General features: G+C 52.3%; 1 protein-coding gene across 1 annotated transcript; it reads left to right on the top strand.

The window, feature by feature from the left end:
- Window positions 1–7442: 7442 nt before the first annotated feature.
- LOC117862857 (phenylalanine ammonia-lyase) lies at window positions 7443–12048 on the top strand. Its single transcript, XM_034746393.2, has 2 exons — window positions 7443–8022; window positions 10024–12048. Exons 1-2 carry the CDS (start codon window positions 7613–7615, stop codon window positions 11768–11770), a joined length of 2157 nt encoding a protein of 718 aa, XP_034602284.1. The 5' UTR covers window positions 7443–7612; the 3' UTR covers window positions 11771–12048.
- The last annotated feature ends 1874 nt before the right edge of the window (window positions 12049–13922 follow it).

Genomic DNA, 13922 nt, shown 5'->3' with positions numbered 1-13922 from the left:
GGTTGGCAAAGATTGCCGCGTCATCTGCATAGAGGGAGCATTGAAGTTTCGCTGCTCTTGGGAGGATCGGCTTTAGAATGTTCTTATTCACTACCATTTCAATTATTTTGTGCAGTGGGTCAATATAAAGGGTGAACAACATAGGTGACAGCGGATCGCCTTGACAAAGGCCTCCCACGTGCTTGAATTTTCTCCCTAGTATTCCATTGAGCAGTACTCTGGAAGATGATGTGGCAAGTAAGGTTGAGATCCAATCTCTCCATTTTTAGCCGAAGCCCAATGCTTGCAGGGTCTCTAGCAGGAACACCCAGCTAATTGAGTCGAAAGCTTTTGAAATGTCTAGTTTCACAAAGAGTGTCGGTCTTTTTGCCTTGTGCAAAGCCTTGATTACGCTCTATACGTATACGAAGTTGTCATGGATACACCTCTTTTTAATGAAGGTATTCTGGCATCCGGAGATCAGCTCATTTAGTTGTGGTGCTAGTCTATCTGCTAGCACTTTGGTTATGATTTTTGCTAGGCTGTTGATGAGGCTAATTGGCCTGAAGTTCGTCACACTATTTGCTCCATCTTTCTTGGGCAGTAAGATGATATTAGCTTCATTAATTAGGTCCATGCGTCTGGTTCAAAGGGAGTGGGATGCTTGCAGAACCGCAATTAGATCGCTACCTATTATTGCCCAACATTTCTTAAAGAAGAGCCCAATAAATCCATCAGGACCGGGGGCTTTTTGAGCCGGCACGTGCATGACAACTTTTTTAATTTCTTCCACCTCAAAAGGTTCTTCTAGCTCACTTAGATCGTGCTGTTGGTATTCTAGATTGCTCCAATTTAAGCATAGGGACCTTTCCTGCGTCTTTCCTAGCAACTCAACAAAATGTTCAAATATTGCTTCTTTCTTCTGTTGATGGTTGGTCGTTGGACCATTGACTGTTGTTAATGATGGGACGTGTAATTTCTGCTTTCTGTTGTTAGCGTGTAACATAAAGAAACGTGTGTGTGCATCCCCTTTGCGGATCCATGTTAGTCTAGAGTGTCGTCTCGCTCGTGCTCTCTGGATTGTTGCTAGGCTGACTGATTTTGCCTTTAGGTATTTACGGAATTCTAACTCCTCTGGCGTGAGCGCTCTTTGTTGCTGGGTAGTGTCAAGGAAGAGCAGCACCTCATTTGCTATCACCAAATGGAGGGAAAAGTTGCTCAGGTTCTATCGCTTCCATAGTTTGAGCGTTTTGGCCGCGCGGATGAGTTTTACATGCATGCGTAGTATAGGATCTTGTGTATTTACTGGTTGGCTCCATACTGCCTGAATGACCTCACTAAAACCAGGCATGGTCACCCAATAACACTCAAAGCGAAAGCCTTCATAACTTTGCCTCGTTATGTCGCCTGTTAGGAATAGGGGACAATGATCGGATCCCATTGTTGATAGAGCTTGTAAATCCAAGTTTGGGAAGAGAAGGTGCCATTCCGTTGAACCAAAGAATATGTCAATCCCAGTAAAAGTTGGATTGTCATGCTCGTTGCTCCATGTGAACCTTCTTCGGCACAAGTCAATTTCCATCAATTGCGTCTTGTCTAGGGCCTCTCTAAACCAGCGCATCAAGTTTCTGTTAAGTCTGTTATTGCTCTTGTCCTCCGTCTTGTATATGAGGTTGAAATCTCCGACTATGAGCCATTCTGGTAGCACCTGGTCTTTCAGACTCTTCAGTTCATCAAGGAAAATCAGTTTGTCATGGTCATTTTGAGGGCCGTAGACACCCGTGAGTGTCCAGGATTTATCTTCTGCTTTCATGGTGTTTTTTGTAGTTATTGTGTACTCAGCGGTAGAGACAACTTATAAGTTGAAATGATTTTCTGCCGCTGCTAGGAGTATGCCTCCTCTTGTGCCAGATGCTAGTAATGCCACAAAGTTTTTCGCAAAATTTTTCCCTAAGGTACCTGCTACAAGCCTTGTTGTCCACTGCGTAATTTTTTGTTTCCTGAAGGCAAACTATCATTGCTCCTGAAGAGTGCACAGCATTGCGTACACTGGTCCAACTGGATGCTGCGTTAAGTCCACGAACATTCCAACACAACAGATTACAATTCTTTTGCGACATGGGGATTTTGCTTACAACTTGAACTAAAAACGCAACGAAAAATCACTTGCAGCTTAAAAGGCTAGGCGCTATGGCTAAATACAAAGCCTACTGGTCCCTGGAGACGTGTGTTCTCGCTGGGGCGTTGCGATGAGGACAGATTGGCGAACTTCATGGACGTTGGTGCTGGGCCTTTTGGCCATGATAAAGCACCGCTGAAGCTGCAGGACCAAATTGCCAGCCCATTATGGATTACAGGCCCAAACGAGTTCAAATTCTGGTTCAAACATGACCAAATTAAAAACAACTAAATGCATACAGACATGCCCAAAAAGCAGTGGGCCTCCTTCTAGGCCCTCTGGGCCTCCATCTCACCGCATGGCGCTGGATTGACCTTGGCTCTCTTCTTGTTCTTGGGCTGGTTCCCTTTCTCGACTAGTGTCTTGATTGCATCCATCTTCAAACCATTCAGTGACTTTGAAAGGTGCTGCGCCAGATGATTAAAATCAGGATTAGACTTCCCTTTTGCCTTAGGGGATAACTCACCAAGTTTGTTGCTAAGCACAATTTAGGCTAACTAGATGCTATCTTTTTCTGGATTAAGCTTGTCAGCTAGTCTATTGCTTTTCCTCTGTGTCGTGCCTAGTTCAGACTGGGCCTCAACAGCTTGTATATAATTGGTTCTTGGGGTGGGTTCAGGAGAGGTGGATTTGGTTTGCATGCTATAAAATCAATAAACGCTGCCAAATCATTAAAATTTTCATTGTCAGTGTTGGTGTTGGTGTTGTTATCCTCATTGCTACTAATGTTCAGACCATTATTATTCATCTCAACATTAATGTTGAAGTCAGCATTAGCTTGATTAAGGTTCTCCTAGGGGTGCAAAAGCGTCACTCTGTTGTAGGCGGTGGTGTGCTAGGCAAAACAGTTTCATTGCAAATTGTGTTCCTAGAGAATGACCCGTCCTTCGGATGCTTGTGTTCCTAGATTTTTCAATATTAAAATCTCCCTACTACAAATGTCAACTTGAGGGATCTCAGGGGCAATTTCATGATAGACCTACGATGGCATGGTGAGACTGCTCGGCAGGTGCACATTGTCTTCCTCTGGTTTAGGCAGTTCTCCCTGTTCTGGCTCCACGTCTTCTACAGCAGCTCTACCTAGTGAAGCAATTGGAGTCCATTCCGCCACAGAGTTCAGCATGCTCAGGATGCGGCTCTCCTTGGATGTGTAGCATATAAAAGATTGAGGAATGAGTGTCTCTTCCTTCATGGGATCAACCCACTCACTTCCCAGATCAGACAACGAGGGAGGCACACAAGCATGTTGAGGGAAAAGACAACTAAGTTCCAAGGCAATTGGTTTCGACTCACCCAGGATCTACTCTAGTGGATTGGCAAAGGAGACCCTCTTGGCTCCCTTGTTCTTCTTGCGTCATGCCATTCCTGGACACTCTCTAGAGGTCCAGGCTGGTGAAGCGTCCATGGATCTGTTGCGATAACCAGAGTGTCCCTGGTTACCACCATGTTGGTGGTTGCTGCTGTAGCAATCTTCCACTAGTCCCCGGCATCTTGTCACCCTTCCCCACGAAGAGAGACTGTGGTGGTGTCGTGTGCCGCGGTGGTAGTTGTCGTCGTGGTCATCTCTGTCCCTGCGGGGACGGTAGTCGCGGTTGCCTATGTTTTCGTGGTTCTGGCCGTTGCGCCGCTCACCCAAGGAGTCCGAGGCCCCGTAGTTCCATAGGAACTCATGCCTCGGCTTCCAGCTGTACGGTCCATCTCTTCCACCTCTCCCTCGAAGGAAGGAGAGGTCCTCCACCACATCTAGGTGGATGTGCATCTTGTAGTCATAGGCTCCCTTGAAGTCCTCCAGAGGGTTATGGTTGAGCTCGGCGAGGTGTCGCGGGATGTCAGTGGCCGGTTGCTCTCTGTCGAGGTCGGCGATGGTGAGCAACACCTTCTTTGGTATCTTGCTGGGGTTGGAGGACCATGCCCAAAGATCGTAGGTCCTGGTGCGCTCCTGACGGCGTGCGGCCTCCTCGACATAGTGGATGGCGCAGTGCTGCCCAATGACTTGGGTCGCCACCTCCTTGGGTCGCCACCTCCTTCGACCAGGCATGCACCAGCAAGCCCTAGATGCGCAGCCTGGTCCTGAACTCCAGATTGCTCTCCACCGCGTTCTGGCACTCGTTCCATAGCTCGAAGTGAACATTCATCCACGATTGCGGACACCGCAGTGGTTGAGGACACGGTGGTAGGCGCAGCTGTCGGAAAAGAACACGAGGTACTGCTCATGGAAGTGCTTGACGACACGCACCTCGTGGCGGCTGATGTGGAGCTGTTCGTCGAGGGCGTCGATGACGTGTCATGGCTGTGTGTCATGGCTATTGCCGTTGAGCTAGCAAACCGTCATCTTACCAAGCAGAGCCTCCCTCTTGTGCTTGATTGCCCTAGTCGCAGAGATCGCACAGACCGCAAAGTTCGGTCGGGCGCGTGGGCTGCCCGGGTACATCGCCATGGTGGCAAACTCGCCTCTTGCTGCTTGCAGGTAGTTGCGAATGGCGCAGCTAGTAGCGGCTTGGTGGATGTTGGTGTTGTGCTGCTGAGCTTCAAGTGAGGGCTGCTTAAATCGACTCCTCTTGGACGGGCAGGTGAAGGCCTTGTGCCCCGATTGAAGACACATCCAGCATTTAGTGGTGTGTCTACATTATGCAACACTGTGTTTTGTGGAGAAACAGTTAAGGTATTTTCCCCTAACATGCTCAATGTACCTTCTCCTCCTCTGTTCTGCCATGTCCGGTTGGTGAGGCAGTGCTTCCTCTCTTGAATGCTCTCCGGTCTTGTGCCACCAGTATGCTAGCTTGACAATCTGAAAGCCATCTTCATCGACCTGCATTGTTGATCTGTTGGGTTTGTCATGTTGTGTCCTTGAGGATTTGCTGGAGGACGGATCTGTGTGCTACTGCTGACTGCATCATGAGCTGGAACGAGGAGGGAATTGATGGCCATATGCCTCCTTTGAGCTTGAGCATTCACCCTGCTACAAGTTCCAATTTCGGGGGAAGTTACTCCTCTCAACGGTATTGGGTGGAGCTTACCGTCATCCTTGCCCCTGCTCTGCCTCAATCTTTTTCCCCTTCTCTGCTCGGGTGAATCTTGGTTTCTCTTGCTCCATAACTAATGCAGCTGGCGGAGTTGGGTGGATCTCTTGGTTGGCTTGTCGTTGAATGATGTCCAGGGCCAATGGATCCGCTTCACCGCCCTCGAGCCCCATCCCCTGTGGTACCGCTGAGGATTTGACCTGTGGCATCTCTTCTTGATGAGCCTTGTCGTCCGCACTGCCTGCTCCCAGACGCGTCGACTTGAATCTATTCTGTCTTCGCAAATCTTGAACGAGATCCGGGAGGATGATGGCCTCAGGCTTGAGCTCTTGCTCCTGGGGTTGCGCGTCCTCAATGTGATGCGATTCCGCTGGTAGTGACTCCTCCAGAACCACTACTCCACTGCTAGGATTCAGATCTTGCTCTTGGTCTTCGCTCCGCTCGATCTCTCTCGCCGCAGACCCATCCCCGACAAGACTTGGATGCGCTTGTAGATCCTCTTCTGGGGCATTCGGATCTGTAGTGGGATGGTTGGTGGAGGTTGCTATGGTGGCGGATCTGGGCAGGTTTTGGTGTTTCGGCGGGGAGTCGCCATGGGCATTTCCTCTCCAGGGAGGGGGGTGGGATGGGCATCGTTTTGTGAGTTCCTGCACTACGCTAGGAATGGCATAAACTTCACAAATCTGGAGACAGTTAGTGGTAGGCTTGCAAAAACTAAATATGTAGGTTGAACGAAGAGGGACGAAACAACACATGATGGTTCCATCTTAGTAAATTAGATTATGAGCCATAAGAAGTGAGACATCCATCGAGGCAGGCATACAGAAATGAGACATCGATAGAGGCAGGTGAACGAGGTCATTGACAATGCTAACCCGACCTTGGCAACGTCAACCACATTAAGAACGCGGCAACACCACCAAGAGAGGGAAAATCTTTACTGTAAAATCTGGACCAATTGTTGGGAAATATCATAAATCTGGACCATATGGTCGTCTTTGTGCCTTTCCTTTCAAACAGCAGTCATGTCACATGTGCCTGCTTAGTCGCCGCGCACTATGAGTTCATCTGGCTAATGCTCCCCATGACTTCGTTGTTACCAACCGTGTGATAATAGTGTCATCGCTACAGAAAAAAAAATACAAAATCGAAAAGAGTTGCAGTTCGTGCACTACATGGATGTTGCCTTGCAGCACCTGCCCTCTACCGGCCCAAACAGTATAATAATCCGCCCTGCGCGTGGCTGCGTCGTCCAAAGAGGGGTAAAGCGTGGAATCTCCATGATGCATTTCTCTGAACTTCTGAAGATCATATCGATCAATGATTGTTTTATCTCAAGTTGGTGCCCTGCCCACATCGCGAGGCGCCTCCTCAAGTGGCAAATCACCGGGGAAGCTAACAGGTTGCTGCGCCAGATCTGGAGCGCCTTCTTGCTTTCCTTGGAAGTTCTCATGTTGGTGCGGAATCGGACATGGAACGACTGCCTTGACCTTGCGAAACTTTTGAGTCCAGTCTCTGCATTTTTTTCTGCAGAGGCATGTCTGCTCCAATCCGCTGCCTGCTCTCAGCGGAATCGGACAAAAATTGCAATCAGAGGAACCGCGCTGCGGTTTCTGAGTAGTTGATCTCCACTTAAGACACTACCACCGATCGAGACTAGTGATCGAATGCTAATGTGACGAAGTGAACTCGTCATTTCGTGCCGTTTTCTTGCGACATTTCGCAACGCTTGCAGCGTCTCCAATGTCGAAGTGTTTGAGTGTATAAGGTCCGGGCGGGGGACGGAAGGGACCAAACCAACGGACCCACCCGACTGACCGAGACCGTAAGACTTTGGCAAGAGCTCGCGTCCACACACCGGCTCCCCCACCAACCCCGTCGCACTCAGTCGCCAACTCGCCACCCACCACCGCAACCGTAGCTGCTGGTGCGGTGCGCCCGTCGTCCGGCCGGCTCCAGCCCCAACCCAACCAGAGTCCGATCGAGCCGAGACCGGCGCCGGGTCGGTGTCCTATTTCCCAGGCGCCCCGGGTGCGCGGACGGCCGGCAGGCGGCCACGCGCTCGGCCGGGCCGGCTGCGCCCAGGCCAGCTGCCGCGCTGGCCACTGGCGTGGCGCGCATCGGCGGATGGTTGGCCGGCCCATCCAAGGGCCGGGGCGGGGTCAGCTCGGCTCGCCAACAACCTACCACCCCATGCCATGCCAGTCTCTGACCCCAACAACCTCCCCCACCCGTGGCCACGCTATTTAAGCGCCCCCGGCCCCCTCCCTCCCTCCTCAGGAAGAGCCTGGGTTTCCACAAGCTCTTCTTCTACAACACAGTCACGCAATTAGCTATACTAATAATACGCTAGTAGCATTACTCCTCTTGTTGTGTTCCCCCAACTACTAGTCTCTACTGCTTTTGTTCGAGTTCACCTTCTGTGCCTGCTGCAATGGAGTGCGAGACCGGCCTCGTCCGCTCCCTTCACGGCGACGGCCTGTGCATGTCGGCTCAGGCGGCGGCGCCGCGCGCCGACCCCCTGAACTGGGGCAAGGCCGCGGAGGACCTGTCCGGGAGCCACCTGGACGAGGTGAAGCGGATGGTGGCGGAGTTCCGGGAGCCGCTGGTGAAGATCCAGGGCGCGAGCCTGAGCATCGCGCAGGTGGCCGCCGTGGCCGCGGGCGCCGGTGAGGCCCGCGTCGAGCTCGACGAGTCCGCCCGCGAGCGCGTCAAGGCCAGCAGCGACTGGGTCATGAACAGTATGATGAACGGCACCGACAGCTACGGCGTCACCACCGGCTTCGGCGCCACCTCACACCGCCGCACCAAGGAGGGCGGCGCGCTCCAGAGGGAGCTCATCAGGTGACTTTGCTGTTCTTGCTCGCTTTTACTATTGGCTACTAGTAATGTCCTTTTTTTCGGCAGTTTAATTCTGAGCTTATTAGTACGTAGTACTATTTAGTTTGAACTTTGGAGTAGTAGTAGTTCGTGGTTAGATTAGATGATCCACGGAAACTAGTTTTGCGAGGTGGTTTGTTCACGAGATCCTGCGCTCGCGCCAGCCGCGCGGCTGCATGTGCTCCGGCTAGTAGTTTACTGTTGCCGCACGGGATTCCATCAGTTTCCAAGCAAGAAAAGACGGGTGTAGTTAGCTAGGTCGTTGGTGGGGTTGGCTATAAACATAAACTAGGCTAGCTAGCTCAAACTTTTCATAATCGATCGAGTTACTGGTCTACATCATAAAAACTGAACAAGCACCGTAAATCAGTCTCCTATCATGCATGCATCCAAATTAAAGCAGAGATACAGCAGTCCACAGATCATCCAGGCTCTAGCTGGCGAGCAGTTTTCATTTCACATGCAAACCGAGTAGTAGGATGCACCGTACCTGCACGGGCTACCGACACGGGCTGATGGACGCAATCACTGGCCCACGGTGCTTGCAGACCCCCAATCTTTAGGTGTACTGCTACTGTTCGGTGGGGCATCTTTGTCCCCACCCACCGATCATACACAACACAAAAAGCGGCCGCCGGCCTGGCTCGACAGCTCGGCAGGCGGCGGGAGCCCCGCCGCTCGCGCGGGGTTGGCCGGTCGCGTCGGCGTCCGCGCCCGGTTTAGCTCACTAGTCACCGGTCACCGCCAGCTCGGCCAGCCAAGGCTCCCTGATTTCGCAATTTATTCCCATTTTCCCCCGGGGATTGTGGGATCTCGAGGGAAGAAGATGCCCTGCTGCCGCCGACGCTGGGCTGTTTCAAAAAGTTTTGACGCGAGCGAACCCGACCGATGACGCCGCGGCCGCGCCAAGCCAGCCAGCTTTTTTGCTCGGCGATCGGGTTGGGTGCTGGTGGGGTGGCGCCATGCCGCCATCGCGCGCCTCGTGCTCGGCGGGGGCAACGTGGACGTGCAAAGTCTTCGGCACCGCGTAGTCTTTCTCGCGCACATGGCGACGACGTGGTTGGGTGGGTGGGGTTGGCTGGCTGGTTTGCCGCTTGCCGGATAGGGATGGGGCGGTGTGCTCGCGTCACGACGCCGCTGAAAATTAGGTGAGCCGCCGCTGCTGTTGCGCGTTGCGAGAGCTCTCACGGTCACCCACGCCGTCTAACGAGTTGGTAGGGCAAGGGCACGGTGCTTGCTGGACAGCGGCCGGAAGCCCGGAATGGGTCAGCAGAACAGGGGCTCCGTCAGAGCTGGAACACGTTAGCAGCCGAGCAACATGAGTGGTAGTAGCATTTTTCTTTCCGCCTTTTTATACCAAACAAAAAGGCTAATCATACGTTTCTGCAAAATTTTCCTTTTTGATAGAGCCAAAGAACTATATAGAACTTGGACGTGTCATCAATGGAACATCTATGATGCAACAATAAAAAATTAGAAAATTTGTTAAGCAGTCAACTAATCACAGCATGTGGACTTGTTCCACTTCTCATATCCGGGAAGCTTCTTTGAGACTTTTGGCAGATAAGGTCCAAAGGCCCTCTTTTTTCCGTTACCCAAGCTGGCAAAATGGACGCATACAATACTTTACTTGCACCGACAACTCTGCATATCTGTCGGTGTAGCAACACAAAATGCCATTAGCTGTTACACTGTCTCGAACAAAAAGACGTGTCTAACTAGTGACTAGGTAGTACTAATCCACTTTGTGTCAAGATCAAGACTTGATAGCATATTTCCTTGTCATGTGAAGTATAAATTAAGTGGTAGGCCTATTCCAATTTCATAACCTAAACTCACAAGTCGGCACAGTATTAAATAATTCAATATGGACTGTAAATCCTGACCAAGTTATTGTTCAATTTTTTTACGGATGCCGGTCGCAGCTCTGAACTGACCTCTCTTTTGTCCGTTTCCGTATGACAGATTCCTCAACGCCGGCGCCTTCGGCACCGGCGCCGACGGCCACGTGCTGCCGGCCGAGGCCACCCGCGCGGCGATGCTCGTGCGCATCAACACCCTCCTCCAGGGCTACTCCGGCATCCGCTTCGAGATCCTCGAGACCATCGCCAAGCTGCTTAACGCCAACGTCACCCCATGCCTGCCGCTCCGGGGCACCATCACCGCGTCGGGCGATCTCGTCCCGCTCTCCTACATCGCCGGCCTCATCACGGGCCGCCAGAACTCCGTCGCGGTGGCCCCCGACGGCAGGAAAGTGGACGCCGCCGAGGCGTTCAAGATCGCCGGCATCGAGCATGGGTTCTTTGAGCTGCAGCCCAAGGAAGGGCTCGCCATGGTCAACGGTACGGCCGTGGGCTCTGGTCTTGCGTCGACCGTCCTCTTTGAGGCCAACGTGCTCGCCATCATGGCCGAGGTCATCTCCGCTGTGTTCTGCGAGGTCATGACCGGCAAGCCAGAGTTCACCGACCACCTGACCCACAAGCTGAAGCACCACCCGGGACAGATTGAGGCTGCCGCTATCATGGAGCACATTTTGGAAGGCAGCTCCTACATGAAGCTTGCTAAGAAGCTCGGCGAGCTCGACCCACTGATGAAGCCGAAGCAGGACAGATACGCGCTCCGCACCTCGCCGCAGTGGCTCGGCCCACAGATCGAAGTCATCCGCTTCGCCACCAAGTCCATTGAGCGCGAGATCAACTCCGTCAACGACAACCCGCTCATCGATGTCTCCCGTGGCAAGGCGCTCCACGGCGGCAACTTCCAGGGCACTCCCATTGGTGTGTCCATGGACAACACCCGTCTCGCCCTTGCCGCCATCGGCAAGCTCATGTTCGCGCAGTTCTCCGAGCTGGTGAACGACTTCTACAACAACGGCCTGCCCTCCAACCTGTCTGGTGGGCGCAACCCCAGCCTGGACTACGGTTTCAAGGGCGCTGAGATCGCCATGGCCTCCTACTGCTCTGAGCTGCAGTTCCTGGGCAACCCGGTGACCAACCACGTCCAGAGCGCGGAGCAGCACAACCAGGACGTGAACTCGCTGGGCCTCATCTCTTCCAGGAAGACCGCCGAGGCCATCGAGATCCTGAAGCTCATGACCTCCACGTTCCTGATCGCCCTGTGCCAGGCCATCGACCTGCGCCACCTCGAGGAGAACATGAAGGCCGCGGTGAAGAACTGCGTGACTCAGGTGGCCAAGAAGACCCTGAGCATGAACGCCATGGGCGGCCTCCACATCGCGCGCTTCTGCGAGAAGGACCTGCAGACGGCGATCGACCGGGAGGCGGTGTTCGCGTACGCGGACGACCCGTGCAGCCCCAACTACCCACTGATGCAGAAGCTCCGCGCGGTGCTGATCGAGCACGCGCTGGCCAACGGTGACGCCGAGCGTGTCGTGGAGACCTCCATCTTTGCCAAGGTGGCCGAGTTCGAGCAGCAGGTCCGCGCCGCGCTGCCCAAGGAGGTGGAGGCCGCGCGCGCGGCCGTGGAGAGCGGCAGACCCATGGTCCCCAACAGGATCAAGGAGTGCCGCTCCTACCCGCTGTACCGGTTCGTCCGCGAGGAGCTCGGCGCCGAGTACCTCACCGGCGAGAAGACGCGGTCGCCCGGCGAGGAGCTGAACAAGGTGCTGGTGGCCATCAACGAGCGCAAGCACATCGACCCGCTGCTCGAGTGCCTCAAGGAGTGGAACGGCGAGCCCCTGCCGCTCTGCTGAACTGCCCACAGGAGGAGAGAACACCTCCATACACAAGAAAAACAAAAGTATAGCATTTCAAGACCATTGTGAAGTTTTACGATCAGTCTAGCTGATGATACTCTCTATATTTTACCGTTCCCTTGTAGCTAAAAGTTCATGTGAATGTTGTTGTGTTCCCGGTGCTGAGACGCCATGGCCTACGATGTGCATTGCCTGGGCATCTGCAGCTTCTGAAACTTTTACTGTTCTTAACTTGTAAGTTGGGGGTAAAGTAAATTATTTTGTTCTACAATGAAGCACGCTTGGCATGTCTTTCACATTGAGTTGGATAATGCTCATCGTTTTGGCCTGGTTCATGGCTTGGCTGCTTCTGAAACTGGGACAGCATGATGGATTGATGCCGTGGAGTGCAAGGGACAGGCATGTTTTGAGCGTTGGGCTGCGCCTGGCGGGTGCCTTTCCTACCCTTTTGCTGGTGGCCAACCACTGTTCGTTGAATCGAGCTACTCCCAAGGATGATTGGACTGTTTGCAGTTCGTTATCGTATACCTACCACGTCGGAAATATGATCGGCACTTGCCTACGTCAAGCAATCAGATTTCTGGCTTTGTCAGGAAATTAGATTCCTGGCACCGTCAAGATTCGGTGGCAGGAGGAACTCCTCCACATGCTACTAAGGTGGGTACCACCAAGGTTATAATAACATGTTCCACCACACAACACTCTATCGTAAGGCTGACAGGTGGGTACCACCAAGGTTAACATGTCCATGAAACACTTGTGGCATGTGGTAGATAAATTGAAACTATTATGTGCCGTTTTGTTAGGCACCTTCGGATATCTCCCCCGAAAATCTGTGTTTTGTTTTTCTCGCAGATCGGTTCAGCTCTCCTTAAATATATTATATATATCCTGAAAATGTCGAGTTTGTGTTTGAGATGTTAACCAGCTAGATGATAATGCAAAAGAAACTTGCAGCACCAAACTTCTCTGCATGGCATGTCGGCTCATCCTATCCAGGGCACAAACGCTGTGTCGGCTGCAAAAAATATTAGGCCCTTTTGGCAGGGCTTTCGGCTCCTCCAAAAAGGGCTCCGGCTCTAACTCCTTTGGTGAAGTGGCTTCTGTGGTGGAGCTGAAGCCGTTTTAGGAAATCGTTTGGCAAAATGGCTTCTCCTGTTTTTCATAAATGAATGAAAGATATCAAATGTCCAATGTACCCCTAGCTATTTCACCTGTTGTACAAATGAATTTGTACTTTTCTTCAATTTATATTTGTAATTTCATATGAAATAGAAAAGGATTAACACATAAACTTATAGATTAAACTAATAATTTATCTTTCTTTTTCCTTTTTTCCCTCCATTTTTCTCCCTTCTTTTTTTTAATCTTTTCTCCCTTCTTTATTGCTCCTTATTCTTTGACTCTTCCTTATCCTTTCTCACGGCGGTGCACTCCAGCTCCATCCTCTTTTACTCTGCGCCACAACGCGTCGCTCCCTCCATCCATCCACATGCGTGCTGGCGTGCTGCTGCCGCATCGTCTCTGGTGCTGCTGGCCCGGGCTGCACGAGGCATCCGTTGATGTCAGTCGAGGCTAGGCCGCAGAGCCAGGTGCCTCCGCCCACGCCGAGCGGCGCGGTCGTGCTAGCGCCAGCTGGGGTAGGAACGGGGCGTGAAGCACCTAGACCAGCTATCAGTGGTCCTCTGGCCGGCTGCACGCTGCCACGCTGCCGGTAAGAGGGGGTGAGGGATGGAGAGGCACGGTGGCATTCCTGTTGTAATAGCTGCGAAACTTAAGGGGCAATTTTCTACTCGTGCTTGTGGAGATGAGGAGGACCTGAGCGGAGCTGCTATTTTCGGCTCCGTCACCTCAGTTCATTTGTGTGAACGGCTCCTTCAGTGCTCCGCCACTGAAGCCATTTTAGATTTAGACGTTTGGTATAGCTCCTCCTGAAGCAGTTGAAAGAGCCCTACCAAAGGGGCCCTTAGTAAGGTTCCCAGGTTGTAGTTCAGACGTCAACGTTCCTTATGCGTGAGTGCACCTCAAGCTTTTTGCTGTACGCCATGAGGTCATGACCAGTCCTCCTCACTGATAGCATCTCCCCTGAGATAGCTAACACCTCAATGCAGCCAACTTGACGCCCTTGCAATGCGGGAAAATATTCGAT

The sequence above is a fragment of the Setaria viridis genome, chromosome 1 (assembly GCF_005286985.2).
Source record: "Setaria viridis chromosome 1, Setaria_viridis_v4.0, whole genome shotgun sequence".
NCBI classification, from domain to species: Eukaryota; Viridiplantae; Streptophyta; class Magnoliopsida; order Poales; family Poaceae; genus Setaria; species Setaria viridis.
The sequence above is the reverse complement of the archived record's forward strand: the minus strand, read 5'-3'. Positions and strand labels throughout refer to the sequence as shown.

Coding starts and splice junctions, on each gene's coding strand:
- LOC117862857 (XM_034746393.2), top strand. CDS start 7,613: ATGGAGTGCGAGACCGGCCTCGTCCGCTCCCTTCACGGCGACGGCCTG. Junction 8,023..10,023: donor CTCCAGAGGGAGCTCATCAG/GTGACTTTGCTG, acceptor TCCGTATGACAG/ATTCCTCAACGCCGGCGCCT.